General features: G+C 38.0%; 1 protein-coding gene and 1 long non-coding RNA gene across 2 annotated transcripts in view; one reads left to right on the top strand and one right to left on the bottom strand.

The window, feature by feature from the left end:
* The window catches only part of LOC134755814 (uncharacterized), a 133,696-nt gene that overhangs the window by 15,033 nt on the left and 98,878 nt on the right, over window positions 1-19,785 (bottom strand). The gene's annotated exons all lie outside the window — the stretch shown is intronic.
* LOC134755712 (fork head domain-containing protein FD4-like) lies at window positions 3,181-4,595 on the top strand. The gene has a single exon (XM_063692258.1). The coding sequence runs from the start codon at window positions 3,255-3,257 to the stop codon at window positions 4,011-4,013; it is 759 nt and encodes a 252-aa protein (XP_063548328.1). The 5' UTR covers window positions 3,181-3,254; the 3' UTR covers window positions 4,014-4,595.

Here is a 19,785-nt window from a genome sequence, read left to right as displayed (position 1 = left end):
CTGTTAAGCACCCCAAGCTTTTTGGAGGCCAGTTTGGCTTTGTTACAAGTCTTAACGTTTATAATGCATATCGAGCTCTTCTTACGCAGCGTACTTACAACGTAGGCGAACAACACGCGAACGCAAAGCGGCGCGGAGCGGGGTGAATCAATCCTTTGATATCTATAGAAGTGTCCTACGTGGGCGATCTCGTTGCGAACGCGAACGCCGTGGGCCCGCCGCGCCGCGCCGCTTGACTTCGCGTTAGCGAGCGTTCGCCTACGTAAGACGCAGCGTTAGATATGTCTGGAAAAGTACCTTGTACTAACAGGTCAATTCTAACGTACACTGACATCAGAATGATACTTAAATCAAGTTATTTAGTTATCCGTGCATTTCACTGCCTACTTGTTCGCACATTTATATACCTAAATAACATGATTCAAAAAAAATATAATTCTGATGTCAGTGTATCTACGTTCGAATTGGCTTGTAAGATATCTATGAAGCCTCGTGGTATGGGTATGAGATTATACCAAACAGCATTATTCATCTTGAAAGTGATTTTCCAGTATCTAGATGCAACTGGGAAATTACTATTAAGATGAGGAATAAGAAGGAAGCCACTTAAAAAAATACCTAAGTAGCTAGTTATTCGCATTGACCAATTATATAGGTACAGAACAATTAAAAATTAATTAGATTACATACGGACATATATAAAATAGCATCGGTCAAAAGGCGCGAAAAATACATATTATCAGGGCGTTTTTGGCTTAATTAGTCACCTTAATACCAAGATCATGACCAAGGAGAGCGTACAGTACATGCATCAAATAAAGGAAAAACACAACGTCGTGTCGTATCAGGCTGTCAGACCGCCAAACATGGAACTTCACATCCTCACAGACAAGAGTCTTACACTTAAAATTGTCTAATTGGAAATTGAAATCTTGTAGCCCTTCCAACTTAATATAAAGCCAATTGTTGGTTGTCAAGCAAAATAAAATTAGAGTAAGTAGATTAACTTATCGGTCACGATTCGTTATTTTTTACCGGGTACCGTTTCTCGAATTCGTGAATGACAGTAGGGTAAATGAACTTCGGCAAAAACTACTGTGACAAACTCTGGTGCAGCTCTATTAGTGCGTAAAACCGACATTTTATTTGATCCGTTAGCACTGTTGTTCTTGTTTATAAAGATTATATAATGTTTCGTCTTAAGCTACCCATCAGTATCAATGTGATCTGCGATTAAGCATACTTTTCATGGATCTCGGGCTCAAGCTATATGGCAGAGGTAAAAGCCAGACAAAAGTGTTGTGAATTGGATGGCTTTGGTTTCTCGAATTGTATTATAGGTATCGGTATCGACACTTTTTTCTATACAGATAAAAATAAATGATTGTCTCTCACCGTTAAGTACCTAACATTAGTTCCAATGCCTACAACGGTAGTTTTTAAATTTACTAACAGCTATTCAATTAGTGTACAATACAAGGATACCAATTCCATTCACCTGTTTGTCGGCCATTTGTATTCAAAAGTTTTTCAAATGAATCTCCCCTTAGGTAACAAGTTTTTTTTGAGCTTCCGTAGCCACAACAAAAACGGAACCCTTCTAGTTTTGTCATCGTATTTGATTTGACTGTCCGACTGTCTGTCTGCCTGTGCGTCTCTGTCCTTTGTCTGTCCTTAGGCATGTATGTAAATGAGTGTTTTCAGAAAAAAAATTGTAAACACAAGACTGGACGAGTGGACGTTCTTGAGCTCATTCTACTTAGAATAACAGCATTCTCTATCCTACCATTAAAAAAGTGCCTAAAATGTCTGTTCCATTACGTGACGTTTTAGTGTCAAGTTTTTTTTTTACTTCTACCTATGTGTGTGGCGTATCGTAGTAGAAACTTAAATTTTCATACATATTTTTTGAACATTTTTTTAGCATCAGGATTGAATATCCTAGTGATTCTGAGTTGGAAGAACCCAAAAGTAAGTATTAGGATCTGTAAGAATCAGGTTTTCAATAGGTATTTATTTCTAAAAACGCTCACATCAGCTCTGTAGTTAATGTATAAAAACTATATTATTTTGGCGATTTCATAAAATTATTAATTATTATTATAATTAAATTCCGTGTCATTGAACTTTTAAATATAACATAAATTATTTTAAGACAAAAGCTCATAGTATTAATAAGAAATTTTAGTAAAAAAAAAAGTTCCCGCCTCTTTGATTTTAGACCAGTGGGTCCAATAAATAAAGAAAATAGGCTTCTTGAGCGATCGCCAAAAATCATGTCTTAGGTATTTATAATAATGCGTGGCCCGACATGGACTGAGCTAGTTTTTAGGGTTCCGTACCCAAAGGGTAAAAACGGGACCCTATTACTTAGACTCCGCTGTCCGTCTGTCTGTCTGTCCGTCTGTCCGTCTGTCTGTCTGTCACCAGGCTGTGTCTCATGAACCGTGATAGCTAGACAGTTGAAATTTTCACAGATGATGTATTTCTGTTGCCGCTATAACAACAAATACTAAAGTACGGAACCCTCGGTGCGCGAGTCCGACTCGCACTTTGCCGGTTTTTTTACTTACCCTTAGATACCCTAGATTATAGAATTTTTCTATTGTATTTAATAAAACCAACCAATAACATTTTTATGGGCCCCAGGCCTGAAATAAACGAATATTTAATTTAATTTAATTTTAATTTAATAAGTAGGTATATACTAGTAATATTAGTGTGAGTAGGCAGTACGTGCAAACACCTACCAAATAAAATAATAGAGCCATAATAATAGACCTTTATTCGATGATTCGATTAAATTCAACGGCACCTTTTAATCTTCAGAGAGATATTATAATACTTACTCAAAAATTTAATTTGCTCATTCATCGTCGGATTGGTGTATAATTCAAATCTCTTTTTCTGTATCACCGTAATTTACATACGCTAAATAAAAAGCGGTGTCATCACAAAAGATATTTGGAGGCAATATAAACATAATATCAATTTAAATTCCTTGTTAGTGGAGCGAAAGCCGACATTATACCTGAAAGTGGAGGCTTGCGATTGGTCGCCAGATCAACCAATGAGGGCCGGAGTCTGGGTACCGGTCGGGACGCTCCGCCGCGCCGCGGCAGCGGGCGGGTCGAGTGCGGACAGAGCTCTCCGCGCCTCAGTTCCTTCACACACCTCGCTACGAAGTGACGTGAGCGCACATTCGTGTTTTTGGTGTCCTCAAATTTAGAAAATTTTTGAACTGTTCCAAGTCTATGGTAGTGACAATGCCGCGACCTTCCCGAGAATCGTACGGGGATCAAAAGCCGCCCTACTCGTACATTTCATTGACGGCGATGGCGATATGGAGTTCCCCGGAGCGCATGCTGCCGCTTTCAGAGATCTACCGGTTCATCACGGACCGCTTCCCGTACTACCGCCGCAACACACAGCGCTGGCAGAACTCGCTAAGGCACAACCTTTCCTTTAACGACTGCTTCGTAAAAGTGCCGCGCCGACCGGACCGGCCTGGCAAGGGAGCCTACTGGACATTGCACCCGCAGGCCTTCGATATGTTCGAAAACGGCTCGTTACTAAGGAGGCGCAAACGTTTTAAGTTGCAAAAAGGAGAGAAAGACAACCTTAACGCGGAGCTTGCTGCACTGGCCAGTTTTAATCGTGCATTTTTGGCTCGTCAAGCGGGTGCGCCACCGCCGCCGCCAGCTTTGCCGAGTGCGAGCCTCTACACTCCTCCTCTGTGTCCTCAACTCAGTCCAGAGCCAGCAGAATTACCTGAAGTAGCAACAGTGACGATGTTACCTCCACAAAGACCACGACGAGCGTTCACGATAGACGCGTTGCTGGAGCCGGAGCCGGCGCAGTCACCGCCACAGCTGGCGATGCCTCGCCTGGAGTTAGCGATGCCGGCGCCGTACATCCTGGCAGCGCAGCGCTACCACGCCGAGCTGTTGCAGGCAGCGGCGCACGCGCTGCGGCCCTGCTACCTGCCGCCGCCACCGATGCCCGTCGCGTGACACACCGCTCACTCGACCTGCCACAACATTTCGTGCAATGCTAGATTGTAAGTACTCGAGATACGAACAATATTTGTGCAGAAATAGATTTCAAAGTGCTCGTCGATGAAAATTTCAAGTCAGAAACATACTTAAATACTCATTATCCGTATATCTATAAGGAAACACAACGATTCATCTACAAGTCAAATTTACCAAATAAGTTACATTTTGTGGCATTTACTGATATACTAAAGTATATTTGTTATAAAGATAACCGTCGCTAACACAAGGAGTCGCGCAGTAGTGAGGCCTAAAATGGTTATAATTGCGCGACCGAGCGCGGCGAGGAACCCGGCAACCGTGGCTAAACGAATAACCCGATTAAAAATATCTGTTGTTATTTTAGTGATCTCACATATAGAAATGTAGGTGTATAATTAGTTTATGTATACATTAGAGTTAAGGAACACCTATTTATTTAATCAGTAGGTAGGTAGATTTGCAGACTTTGATGGTCCTGTTATAATACCTATATCCTAAAACACATTTTGACACTTCATATGAAGTTCTCAAATACAATGTTTGCATCGAACAGTTTAGTCTTCATCTGGACAGAATAGATGTTGATGTAAATATATCTTAGTTTTCTTGTCTAAAAACGCAAGAATACGCAGTGCTAAATTTAGTAAGAAATTGTTATTTATTTTAGTTGTTTAAAGAAATAACTTTATTGTTTACCTGTTTCATAAAAAACAGTTAGATAAGTATTATATCTGTAAATATTGTTTAAATTGTTAAAATTTATGTATAGGAAAATTAAATGAAAATTTTCTTATTAGTACAAAATTTGTTTCATTTTATTCAAAAATTGACTGCTATAATTAGAAATCATAGTTTAGAACTTTAGAAGAATGTGAGAGATTTTATTAGTATATCGTCGTGGGGGGCGGGCCAAAGGGATAAAAAGCGTTTCTGTAAAAAAGGTTCTAGTTCGGTGGTCCGTTTCACGCGTAACGCGGCGAAACGTGCGCGTTTTGTCGACTAATAACGACTGATATTGGCTCGAGCTGGTGCCGAGTCATCCACCCTCTTGTTAGGCAAACCTTCTTCTTCAGGAGTGGAACCAACGCTTTAATAGGCAGATAATTCTTTGAGCGGAGAGCGCTGCTCCTTTGCCTTCAAGCATCGTTGAATCTTGACGGTAATAAAAAAAAGATTTGAAATCAAATCGACAATTGATTTCATAAGATTTGCTTAATTAAGTTTATTGGAGAGAGCAAATACGATTATTTAGTCAATCAATAATATTCCAGAACAAAAAACTAAACATTTTAAAAATACCTAACTAAAAGGTTTTGATTAATGCAAAATAAGTATAATAAGTATATCACTGTCAAAATCAGGGGTCAAACCCTTTTAATTTGAGTTTACATCAAAAGTTTGCATTAGGACTGATGAATTGTCAAACAAGTTACTAACATTGCTTATGTATTGTAAAATAAATAATTATAAAAATATTATAATATAAATTATTTTTCTTAAATATAAAAAAAATACACAAAATATTTTTTACTATGTTGACAGTACAATAATACGTTAACTAAACACTTTAACCGTTATATTACCATTACAAATAAATGCCCCGTTTTGTCAGATTAGAAATTTTATAACCTTAAAAGTAGTGGTAACTTTTATCCTCCAAAATTAAATCTGAGGAGCAATGCACTGAATTATAGTGCCCTTTACATATCGGCACAACTTTGAAAAAATCTCGTATCTCACACTGATACTCAAAGTTGACAGGCAGCAACTATGCATGCATCCCATACATATCTACCACATTTTTCTTTTGATTGACAGTACGAGTTTTTTCCAAAGTCGTGCCGATATTATTGTACCGCAATATTAGTTATTGTAGAAACCCTAACATTTCGGAATAAAAAGTTAATTACCACTACTTTTAAAGATATAAAAATTCTAATAAAAAAACGGGGTATAGCATTTTAACCGTTTTATAAGTAGGTAGTTGCCTACTTCCTTAGGTAAGTACCTACATAGTTAACACCAACGATATATGTAGAAATATTCGTACCAATATCGAAATCTAAATTTCAATATAGGTACTATCTAAATGAAAAGAGATATAGTATTATCATAGACCATATGAATTTTTTCCAAGATATTCTTAAAAATGAAAGAATACTTAGTAAATAAATAACACCAATACTAGGTAGCTTTCAACTGCAGTAGAAATCGTGAAGTAATATTGTGACGTTTAGCGTCGCTTAAGGGGTAGATTAATGTAGGAAAAGGGGTAGATTAAGCCTGGATTAAATTGACATAAGTAAGTATAATAAAAATAAACAAAAACTGAACTGACACTAAACTAAAAAAAACGGCCAAGTGCGAGTCGAGCTCACGTTTCAAGGGTTCCGTACATTACACAATTTTTAACAATGTATTTTTTTATGCGAAACGTGAGTGAAATGCCTTTAAAAAAGCCGTAGGGGTCGGATCAAAAACTAAGTAATAAGTCCGACTCGCGCTTGACTGCACATTTCTAATACGTTTTCCTGTCATCTACAGGTAAAGAACTAATTAGTATTCTTGCATATTTCGGTTTTCGCGCTAGGCCCTCAGGACACACGTGCGCTCCTATACGCGCCAAGGGATGAGGAACTTTGACCATCACTCCAAACTCGATTGATCAGACTCCGCTTGTTAAATAGCTTATTATAAAGAAGTTATATATTATCTTTTTTTTTCGGTCACCTGGCCAACAAAAAGCGCCTATTGCAGGCGAGTGATGAGAGATTTGAGGCTTGATATGTTAAGTAAGTAAGTTTAAGCAAACCGTTCCATTATTTTGTTTATTTTAACTAATATCCACTAAGAATTACGAAAAACTTTGCCCCTGTCTAAATGTGTGATCACTTATTTTACCGGTGAGTTATACATAATTATCTATATTTAAATCATATTTAATTAAAAACTTAAACATTAGCACATAATAAATAATAGGACTACATTAGTATCGCCTTAAATAAGACCCATCCCTTATAAGTGTCTTTGATTGACAAGTAATAAACTTGGCTCCTTGTGGGAATTTCCACACAACAATTACAATAACAAATAGTATAATGAAGATATTTGTACAGGTGCTGGGGCCGACAAATATGTTTAAGTTTTGTGTCATGCATTAGTATGCAAGTATTCGGCATGCTACAGCAGTATTATACCGAATTAACTTTACATACAAAAAGGTAAAAATAAGTTTTTACAAACAACGACACAATGGGGAAATAGTTATTTGTGCAACAAGAGAGGGAAGTTGGTTTTTCTTGCGAGTGTTTAAATGCGAGATGTAATAAACTGCTCTCGTGTTGCACACATAATTTTTCACCTCAGTAGTGAGAACATATTAAAGGTTAAAATGTATTTCGAATTACACAATAATACAAAAAATACAAAATACAAAAATTTATTTCGTTACCAGGCATGAAATATAGGATAAAACAATCGGTTTCACTTACAAATATGTCAATTTTTTAATACAGATAAAAAAAGTATTAAAAGTATGAAGTGGCAGTTCATGGTCTTCACTAAATTAAAAAAGCTACTTTGTTTCACTCCCTGGAGTGAGGAAAGTCGCACTTTCCTCACTCCAGGGAGTGACGAAAGTAGGCTTGTTCGAGCTGCTGAGGTGAAAATGGAATATTCTAGATCCTACAGTAGGTATAAGTTTTCATGTAAGGGCCGGTACAGACGGACTGAAACCCGACTGCAACTTGTAATGGGTTGGATCTCGAAGAGGGCTACGACACCCTTTGTTCACGGGGGGCGCATAGTTGGTGAACTCATGACCTATTTAGTCTTAACTTAAGCATCGAAAAATTCGTATATTTAAATTGGTGTTATTTTTAACTAAATTGCAAATAATATATAATTAACTTCTGAGTGTAGATATTTTTACCAATCAACCATAGGGTCGCAAAGAACTGCGTCAATTTGTGTTAGTAAATGATTAAAAAAACTATCAAGTAAGAATTGAGGTATGGTTAATATTAAAAATGATAAATAAATTAAACATATATGCACATATATTTTACGTTTAGAACAAAATAATGCTTCTATGGATAAGAAAGGAGTTTTTTTTGGGATATTTTATAGTACTTACAATTAACACGCAAATGTACTTTAAAAAATTATCTACTTACTATAAATTAATAAATTGTTCAGACCTAAAGTAAAAAAGTATTACTATTATTAAAATATGTTTACTCTTTAAAATAAGTTATATTATTATTATTATTAAATTAAAGTTGTAGTCGTTTACATAAAGACTACAGAACGAAGTAATAAAACAAACAGCTGCTGTTGAACAATGCCCTTTTATCTTTTATTTAGTTATTTGTGCAACAAGAGAGGAAAGTTAGTTTTTCTTGCGAGTGTTTCGTGTTTTTGAGTCCCTCGCTACGCTCAAGATTCTACCTTAAAATCACTCGCTTCGCTCGTGATTCAATTATAGGATCTTTCGCTTTCTCGGGACTCAAAAACACGAGATGTAAAATAACTTTGCTCTCGTGTTGCACACATAATTTTTCGACTCAGTAGTGAGAACATATTAAAGGTTAAAATGTATTTCGATGTACACAGAATAAACAGAAAAAATAAAATTATGTAATATTACCATACCATACCATAAAAAAAATTAATAAAAGTATGAAGTGGCAGTTCATGGCCTTCACTAAATTAAAAAGCTACTTTATTTCACTCCCTGGAGTGAAATAAACCCTACTTACTAAGCCCCTATTACTAAGACTCCACTGTCCGTTTGTCTGTCCGTCTGTCTGTCACCAGGCTGTATCTCATGAACCGTGATAGCAATACAGTTGAAATTTTCACAGATGATGTATTTCTGTTGCCGCTATAAGCACAAATACTAAAAAACAGGCCAAGTGCGAGTCGGACTCGCGCACCGAGGCTTCCGTACTTTTTAGTATTTGTTGTTATAGCGGCAACAGAAATACATCATCTGTGAAAATTTCAACTGTCTAGCTATCACGGTTCATGAGATACAGCCTGGTGACAGACAGATGGACAGACGGACAGACGGCCAGACGGACAGCGGAGTCTGAGTAATAGGGTCCCGTTTTTACCCTTTGGGTATGGAACCCTAAAAAATACGGAACCCTCGGTGGGCGAGTCCGACTCGCACTTATCCGGTTTTTTAAAATACAATAGAAGGATAATGGATGGATGTGTAGCTATAACAGTGAAGTACGAAGTCCCTAATGTTTTTAGAACAAAAGAGTTTTTATAGTTATTATATTGGGTCGACGTTTCATATATTCCAAAATATATATATATGTAAATAAATATACATATGTAGGTAGGTCCTTACAAATGAAGGGTACAATAGAGTCCCAAAATTAGTCTGTTCAGTAAAAAAGCAAGTAAATATATAGACGAGAGGGACTTTTTTAAGAATATAAGTATAACAATAACAGCACCTACACTTTCAATGGCCTGTCATTATGAGAGCGCCGCTTGTCTTTTGTTAGTTCATTACAATCACATAAAAGTTTTTTGTGAACCCAAATCAAGTCTTATGCACTTAATAAATATTTGTAGAGGCAGCTGTTTGAGGGCCAATTACACGCTCGGGAAGTAACAAAATGGTCTCTCTTGGCACTTCTGGTGCCGTTTTTGCCCAAACACCTTGGCACAGATAGCTGTAGTCTATAATTTTGAAATTAATATCTAACACATTGTGTCTATCCATCCGTCCCTCAATTTGCTGTTTTTATATCTTTTCCGACACCCTTACTGCTAATTATTTAAACAGTGATATAGCTTATAGTATTTTAAGGAAATATCTGCTTTATTCCGTGTAAATAAATCTGATATTTAGTAAAGAATGATAGAGAAATCTGTTCCATGGACTGTTTCTTGGAAGTTTCCGCTTTTGCTATAGCCCCATAATGAATTCTTACATTCAGCATCAGCATCACACGCTTTTCATGATAATTTCTTTAACAAGTTACTTAAGTAATATTAAAATATATATAATATCTTGCCTAAACAGCCTTGGTCATAATTGGGCATTTCTATTTAAAGTTGTTGCATTTTAATTTTTGGAATTTTTATGTTTTTTCCACTCAAAATCACGAGCTCTTTCGATCTTAATATGAGAAAAAGTGTTCCCAAAATTTCTTACAATTTTTTTTGTCCATTTTGTACAGTCATAGAAAACCGTAACCAAACGGACCAAAAATTTTGGGGATACTTTTTTTCTCAGTAAAAATAGAAAAAGCTCGTGATTCTGAGTAGAAATAATATAAAAATTCCCAATTCTAACACAAAAATGTTTGGTACAACTTTAAATAGAAATGCACGATTATGTATTATATTTTAGTATCTTTTTAAATATAAGTAACGAGGTTAGGATAATTATTTTTCATTCCAAAATTTCTTTATAGGTAATAGTAAGTTTCGATGCTAGTGCGGAAAGTAAGTGAAGAATGACATTTCCACACGTGTATCGAACGACGTTTTTTAATACATTTGCGAAAAAATAAGAAAAACAACAAGTAAGGAATTAAAACAATATCGAATGTTGCCTCTGGAAACTTAAAACATGCTTGCAGTAAGAAAAAACGCCTCTTCTTTGACAGGCGTTTCGGCAGCTATTCCTAGTATTCCTACCTCTACCTTCCATAGCTATTTCGTTCCATTCAGACAACTTATTAAGAACGGTTTTTCAATATTCAATATTTAAAAAAATAAACGTGTTACAACGATAAAGAGGTAAGTAATAAAATATGAAATATGTATATTTTTCGTATTCTTACATTAACAATAGGTTTTTATGTTGATTACGACGTTTAAAGGAAACTAATATTAATACTTATCAATAAGTAGTAGTAGTAAGTTTTGAGCAACTGTATTAAAAAATATTGTTTAGTATTTCCGTGTCTGCATCCTTTCGTATATCTGTCTGCACTAGAGCTAAATGACTAGTGGGCAATGTAATCTTGTTTATGTTGATGAAACTTGTAGTTGGGAAGTGAGTGCAGTGCCGAGCGAGTGTAAACCACAGTTAAACGATTAATGCGTGATTGCGCTGCGCCCGGCCCGCGCTAGACCTGTAATTGGAAATTCATTTAGCTATTTATTCACACGCCTGCGTTTTCGACTTGCCTACTAGGCAGGTGAGCATTTGAGCACTCACTCGAACTTAAGTAAGTAGATAAAACTTGTAGTTAACAGACGCAATACCTTATATTTTCATTTAACTAGTTTATAATAATTAATTGAACGACACAAATTTCTGTAAATATCAATACTTGTGGAAGAGAGGTGTCTACAGATAATATCAATACTCAAAAGAGGCACGAGCCTGGTATAGATATATTTTAATTATTGATTATCGGTTTAGTCGTGACACCTAATGTGTAATGTCTGACTACCGTAAAATTTTCCACAGAGCTGAGTGTGAGATGAGTGTGATTGCAAGCATACTGTCTAGAAATCAAGTACTTCCCAAAAGTTCTATGGAATACTTTGATAATTTTCCCGTATTTATAAACTTGATATTGTATTTGACATTTCTACAGAAGTAATTGGAAAGTAGGTGGACAGGTACCTACTTAAAATCCGACCAAGCGCATACCGAGTCGGTAAGTATCGAAGTCTAGTCGGAAATTTATCAACGAAACGACGAAAGTCGTGTCTGTATCTCCTCGGAGTCTGGTCGGTGCAGCCGACAATCGTTGGTCGCTGTTGAATGGGCGACCTCTTGGCGTCCCGCCGTGTAGTTCCGGCGATTGTGTCGTGGGGACCGCCCCCTGGCACTTTACACTTGACTTACATGACTATAATGGATAACTTGAGAGTGAGCTTAATAGAATTTGACGGCTCTTAGATTTTCTATAAGGAAAAGTAGGTTTTGATAGGATAATGTGAGGAAAGTGGATGTTACAAAGCAAAGGTGATTGCTATTCTGCTTTGCTTCTGATGACTTCTGTAAAAAGTTGCTTAATCTGAATCGGGCACCAGGTACTTACCTGCAAGTAGTTTTTCTTTGCTAAAGTTGGTAAAAGGTCCGAAAAAGTTACTGTTACGATACACGATTCAAATCCCACGATTTCGATCCCTTCTTCTCTAGCGTTTTGGTAACCTAATCCTAAGAATCGGCGAAGGCCCGGTAGGCTTTCCAGTCCAGAGGGAAAACAAGGCATTTTTTACATTACCTAATACCTAAACAAGTTTATAACAGTAAGTTACAGTCTTGGCCAAATGCATTGGTGGCTGGTATCCGTACATCATGTTCATTTCCCGTACTCCTACGCTATTAGGTATTCAAAAACACTGTTAGCTAATAACCGGTACCTACTTTACCATTAAAACAATGGAGCCGAGATGACACGCTCGATCAAGCGTTATTCCTTCTTAAACACTTCCGTCAACAAAACGTTGTATGTAGTAACTAAAGACCTTTTGTTTAATATTTTATGGGTTATTTACGACAGATTAAATATTAATTACTACCTTGGACAATACTTTAGCAGAATAAAACATTTAAAGGAAACAAGTAGGCGTTAAACAGAGTATGGAACTTTGTGTATCTACCTAGTATTGTTTGAGTGTTACAGCCAATAAATCATATTAATTCATATGGAAAGTCATGGCTTTTGTCTTATTAAAATAGAATGACAAGCAAATCATAGCCGCTTATTCTAAAATGCAGTATGTATCGCACTATAAAGTACACATACGTATCTGTAAGTATGTCTTCGTATAAATTGTATTCGCTTGTCCAGAAAAGCAACTTTTCGCCAGCGTTGTAGTTAGTGATCTTATTTTTTGCTACGAATTTCATAAAATAATTGCAATAAACTGCAGCAAAACTAGTTGTTTCTATTTGACACCTGTATGCAATAAATATAGAGTCTAATTTATGTCGTATCATTTGACGGCGCATACGTGAAATATGCGCTGCAGTTGTCATTAGGTCACGTAAAGCAGGCCGCCAGGATGATGGTGTAAAATGACTGTTCTCGCTTTGAAGACGCCGCCGGTACCGTTTTGTATGAGCCACTTTTTGTTGCGTGCGTTTAGGACGCAACCTCTTTTTTGTGGATGTTTGTAATGCCGAGTGTGTGGGACTTGACACGTAGGGAACCATTGTTAATTCATTTTTGTTTGTTATTGTTGAATTTCGAACTCGTAATACGATTGTGAAGTGATTCCATTTGTGATCGGTTTTGTACAAAAACTAATTCATTGTTTACGTGTTGTTTTTAATGTCTGTTTTTAGTAATTATGAATTCAATGTACGACCGACCTCAATTGCTCCTGATTGATCAATTCTTTACAAATTACTATTAATGTTGGAGTTAGTAGGAAGCATATATGGCTATCAATCATACAAATTGATTGTAATTTACTAACCGAAATACCCAAATAAGATATAGCTCTAATCAGGTTTTAAGTACTTAGAATTTAGTAAAGATTGGTTACGAACTTAAATATTTTAAGATTTGTTTTAGTTAATGAATTTATTTTAATATTAATAATACTTTTCGACACAGATATAGAAAAAACTTATTAAACATTACAAACATTGTAGTGGTAGTAGACTTCTAACAAATGACCTTAAAAAAATAAACATAGAGTTACGAGTGTTATAAAATAATGTGATGTTAACTTTTAGTTGTTAGAACAGCATAGAATATAGATACTAATTGACACCATACGTAAGGCAGATGGCCACGGATAATAGACGAGCATCAAGTCAGAACATAATTCAGAAAGACTCGCTGAGCAGGTTTTTCTGGTTGCTCCTTTAGATAGCAAATAAACGAGCTCCTAGATGGCTGGGTGTTGGCGGAGATCGCACCCTGTCTTTATTTACACATTACTGTGTATTCAGGCCGGCGCCCGCGACTATTTGCTCAGAATTAGCTCCCAAGTGTCGGATGTCGGACCGACGAAGGGTTGCGACAAAAAACGCAACTCGCCGCCCGTTAAAACACTTCCATTAAAATCTACTTTGAACTTATTAGCGTTTTTGTAGTTCATGTTCATAAGAAAGAAATTTTCGATGCGTTAGAAACAAGTGCAAATCTGTTAACGGAAAAGATGCAATATTTACGTCATGTCAAACCGCATAACATTTGCGGCCAGACTTACTTTTAATATAATTTATCTATTAGAACGGTGAGTTAAAAATGTTTTTTCCTGATTTTCCCTTTCCAAAAGAAATAAAGTAAAAAACAACATCAGTGACTTCTTTATTGCGCACTGGAACTGATTTTTGCTTCATTATGTTATGGCCGCAAGATTGATTCCCGCACAAAGGCTGTCAAGCTCAGAGGATGAATGCAAACGCGCCCGTATTGTTGTTATAACAAAATGAAGTCGTAATGAGAAGCAATCGCATTGTGAGCGAAATGTCGCGGGATTGAATTAAATTTGCTCTAATATTGCGGCTGTAAAGTTTGACGAGCGTGGCTGACGGCTGTCATGGTGATGGCTGACACGACGCGGAAGGTCGCCTTCGAGGCGCCTATGTCGTCTAACTTAAATGAATGAAGAACTAAGTACGCTCAAGAGCAATGAAAACGGATCCAAAATAATTCATATTATATCAAAAATCTGTTAATTATATAAAATTTCTTGGCTTTTATTTCAAATACCTGCCTAGGTATTCGCATGTGGTTCATGTTTGTTAGTTTTAAATATTTTAAGCCGATATTTTTATTTACTAGGAACTTTCTGATTTGCAGATTTGCGAACCCACTAGGCTTTGCCGGCTATGAATATTTCCAAAAAATTAATCGACAAAAAATATATACTTAATTATCAATTACACCTAGGTAAAACTTAGTTAAGGGTCGTTATAGGCACGTAAATCATAAACTTATGACAAGGTCATAACGGTATCCTGGATTGGATTAGGTACCTAATCCACTGACTAACAGTAGCAATACTAAAGTTAAACATTACTATTTACTGCTAAGTCAAAGTTATATGTATTGGCACAAAATTAAGTACATTATTCAAATATAAGATTAAATAAATTATTTACACCGTATGCCTACTACGAGCCTTAACAGGACAGGTTTTTCTGCTTTTTTTGTAGTTTTATTTGTATCATGTATACGTCCTGAAATATGTATGTGTCTTGAAATAAATATTATTCATTCATTCATAAATAATTTCGTTTCGTTAGGCATAGGTATGTACTTAGGTATATTATTATATTTTAATACTGTCACAACAATTAATACACTTAGTTATGAAAAATTTACTTATATAACGTTTCAATTATCGTTTTTTTTGTAATAATAGTGGAATTAATGATTAAAATGTAGTAGCTCGAATAAGAGTTAATAAGGCGATTAATCGGTCTTAAGACAACGTTATTATCTCAAGACATGCTAATGATGCGTTAATTAATACTTGAATAGTAGACACACGTTAAAATGTATTTTGATGACCTAGGTACCTATATAATACATTTTATGTATTCCGGTGTAAAGATATTATATAATTTTAACGCATTTTGGATTAATGTGGATCTCAATGCAAAATGAAGCAACTTTTATATTGAAGTATTTTTAGGGTACCTCAAAGGAAAAAACGGAAAGTCCTACCGTCCGTTTGTTTGTTAAGACCCTTTATCTCGGGAACGCGTGGAGGTATCGAGTTGAAATTAAAACCATATACTCAGGTCTACAGCCCCTTAAAGCTGTGAAAAAATCAACTTCTAGGTTATCGTAAAAAAAGATACGGCCGTTTATGCCGCAAAAAATCAGATCTGTGTCTGAAATAAATATTTTCAATTTCAATTTCAAAAAACGTATATTTCGACACGCAAAACTTATAGGGTATTTCCCGTTGACCTAGAACTATGAAATTTGGCAAGTAATATCGTCTTACACTACAAGTACAGGGAAAAACCTGAAAACTATAAATTTGTAAAAAATAGTAAATAAAATAAACATTAAAAAAAGTTAAACTTGTACGGAACCCTCGGTGGGCAAGTCCGACTCGCACTTGGCCGATTTTCCTTTAATGTAGGACATCTACTAAAATCGGTTTATAAACCCGCCGCCGCCATGGAAACCACTGGCTGTTGGTGCGCTGAGGCCGTTTATAGGGGAAGTGGGCAGATTAGCGGGAAAGTGGTCATGACCCTCGCTCCGGGTCGTTCCTTATGCAAAGGTTGTCCATCGCTGTTCAACGTGGCAACGCGGCGAGCGTGATAGGCTCCTTTGAATTTAGAGGATCGCGGGGCGTATTATGTGAATTCTTGTGCTCGTTAGTTAGTTCAGGATTTAGTTTAATTTAGGTTAAGATTTTTGTAATAATTAAGTATGATTTTAAATTATTATGTAGGTATCGCTGTTCGTTTTATCTTGTCAATAAAATTATATATAGTAGTTTGACTGCTTAAAACAACGCAAGTCAAAATATTTAACAAAAAAATAATTGATTGTTCGCTAGTTGATCTCAGATTATCGGGGAATCTAACTGGGAACGCGATTAACTAGATACGATATGGATTAGATGTCAGTGTCAAAAGTGAATTGTGACGTATCTTAAAATTCGAATCGGGCCGTATGTTGTGCTAAGAGCGCGATGTTATAATTTATGTACCTAATAAAATGTTAACTCATGTGTCATTGCTAGAGATGGGTAGTGAGTAAATACTCAAGAGTAAATACCGAGTAAATACTCAGTATTTACTCAATTTACCCGTATTTACTCGTTTATACCCAATTTGGTGGGTATAAACTATTTAGAGTGCTGAGACTGCTGACAGGGTATAGAAATCTGAAATAAAGGTGTATTTTGTACTGGATTTAGTAGTCCAATTAGTAAAAAATATATTTTAAGAGGGGCGTTCCATACATGTAACTAAGTGTCACAATAAAAAAAATCTGAAACCACCAACGTGTGGCACATCATTAAATTGGTCTTTAAAAATAACTTCAAAGTTATTATGCACTTTTTTTGATAAATTTAATACTTTTAGGAAAAAACCGTTTCCAAAGGCCAAAATAATGTTCATCCCTCTATAACTTTTGGAACAAAGTTTAATAAAATATGAAAAAATATCGGGAGAGTAGACCCTAGAAAATACTTTGAGAAACAAAAACTTTGAACATGATCGGTTGGGTCATTTTTGAGTTTTCATTAAAAAACTCTTTATAAAAGGACGTAAGTGCCGCGTCAACACGTACTTTTGCGTGTACGGGGATTCAGGATTCTAAAAGGCGGACCTGTGGATTCTATTCCAGTCCTCAGTCACTTATTTTAATGGGAGAGTGGAACCCAGCGTGGAACGACGCTTTCTAAGCAGCAGTTGACCGCAACTAGAGGGTAGTTAGTAAAAACCCACCAAATATTTACCTAAAAACCAGTATTTGCCGTATACCGTAACTATGTAGTTAGTGTGGTTAAAATATGATTTTACTATAGTCGTTAGTTTTCAGGCTGGCCCTTTTGGTTAACTCTTTGTCTATTGTAAGTAAAACCGCACGTGCTACTACCTGCAAAACAAGATTCGTAACTTTGACCGCGTATACTATACGGCTATACTATGTATAGTCGTTAATTTTCAAGCTGGCCCTTGCAGCTAACTCATTGTCTATTGTAAGTAAAACCGCACGTGCTACCCACTCAATAAAAAACGGTTCGGTCAATTTAACCGGTTATTGAATTACAATTTCTATGGAACTTGCAATAAGATTCAAAATTAACTACAGAAAAATTGCGAGGCTGTGTGGGGTCCCTCTACGGTTACTGAGTTTCGGCGAGTCGAACGCTAAAATATGTCAACGAGATGCGTAACAAAGGCGCACACAAAGACGCGTAGAGAATTCGAGAATTTGAGGGAATTCGGAGTGGCAGCGGAGGGTAAGGGAGAGGGAGTGGTGGCAGTGTCGCTGGACATCGCCAACGCGTAGTAGTTAGTAGAGCACTACCTGACGGGGCGGGTGGTGCACTACGAGTGGAGGGGGGTTAGGGGTGTGAGGGCCATGGAGTGAGGGGTTCCGCAGAGGTCTGTCCTTGGTTCCGATCTGTCGTTGGATCCGAGGTTCCACAGGAGGGGCCTGTGGAACCTCGGATACGATTGGGTAATCCGGGGGGTTCAGCTTCCGCGCATGGTCACCATGTGTTATGCGGATGACACACTGGTGGCCGTGCGAGGAAAGGAGCTGGAGGAGGTGCTCAGGCGGGCGGCGGTAGCGACCGAGCTCACGGTCCACCGCATAGGCCTCCTCGGGCTACAGGTCTCACTGCCGAAAACCGAGGCCATGATCCTCGGTGGACCAAGGGGCTGGGGGCGGCTGCCGGCAAGCACCGCTGTAAGGGTTAGGGGCGAATCTGTCCTGGACAGAAGGTGGACCTTTAAGGAGCACTTCACGAGAATGGCTCCTCGTCCCGTCGGTGCTGCCTCGGCTCTGGGCCGCCTACTACCCAACCTAGGGGGGCCGAATGCCCCATGCAGACGGCTGTATGCGGGGGTCGTCCGGAGTACGGCGCTCTACGGAGCCCCAATCTGGGCCGGACGACTCACGGAGGCCACGAAGGCGCTGCTCCGCCAGCCGCAGAGGATGGTGGCCCAGAGGATGGTGAGGGCCTACCGCACCACCTCTCATGCAGCGGCGTGCCTCCTTGCCGGCACGCCGCCGTGGGAGCTGGACGCGGAGGTGTTGGCGGAGGGGCACGAGCTGAGGGCGGAGGCCAGGAGGCGTGACGAGCCCCCAGACACGGAGGAGGCCGAAAGAATGGCGCAGGCAGCCGCGGAGCGCCTACGAGCGCGATGGAGGGATGCCTTGGAGGATAGCCACCATGGAACCCGAACCATAGGGGCTATCCTCCCGGTGATGAATGAGTGGGTGGACAGGAGGAGGTATCCCTGACCTATAGGGTGACGCAGGTAGTGTCCGGACACGGCTGCTTCGGACACTACCTGTTTAGAATTTAGAGGGAGCCGCGGCCCCAGTGCCACGAATGTGGCGCGGTGGACGACACGGCCCAGCATACTCTGGAAGAGTGCAATCGCTGGGCCGTGGAAAGAACTGCCCTCAGGGCGGCAACAGGGGTGATGGACCTGTCGCTGCACAGCATCATAGCGGCGATGCTGAGCAGCGATAGGAATTGGGAAGCGGTGGCCTCCTTCTGCGAACAAGTCATGTTGCAGAAGGAGGAGGCGGAGAGGGGGCGCGAAGCTGATCCTGACGTGCTGCCTCTCCGACGCAGGCGGCGGGGTCGAGGGCAAAGAGTGTATGTTCGCCTCGACAGCAAAATCGTTTTGACAGTTCGAAAAAAGAAACTGATTTGACAAGTAGTCAAATACCCTATTAGAATTATATGCCAATGACCGAACCTTTTTTGCAGGTAGTAGCACGTGCGGTTTTACTTACAATAGACAAAGAGTTAGCCGTAAGAACTACTATACATACTATGTAACAATCGCCGCGCTATCTGGTAAGAGCTATAATATTGTAAAGTATTTTCGTCGCAGTTTTATTTTAATAAACAACTGGTTAAAAACTGTATAATATGTGAATCAGCTTGCAACATGCACTTATCTAGAACGCAAGTAATTAAGTAATTTTGTAAGTAATTAAGTATCTTCTTATTTAAAACAAAATTGTTAACTATACTTTATTACGTCTATATCCGCTAAATTCCAAATGACCTCTCACTGATAATCACCTTTTTGCCGAAAACTAAGCGCAATAAGCTTCTTATAACATAAATATCA

Source organism: Cydia strobilella, chromosome 3 (assembly GCF_947568885.1).
Source record: "Cydia strobilella chromosome 3, ilCydStro3.1, whole genome shotgun sequence".
NCBI lineage: Eukaryota > Metazoa > Arthropoda > Insecta > Lepidoptera > Tortricidae > Cydia > Cydia strobilella.
Note: the sequence above shows the minus strand (reverse complement) of the source record. Positions and strands in the feature narration are given on the sequence as shown.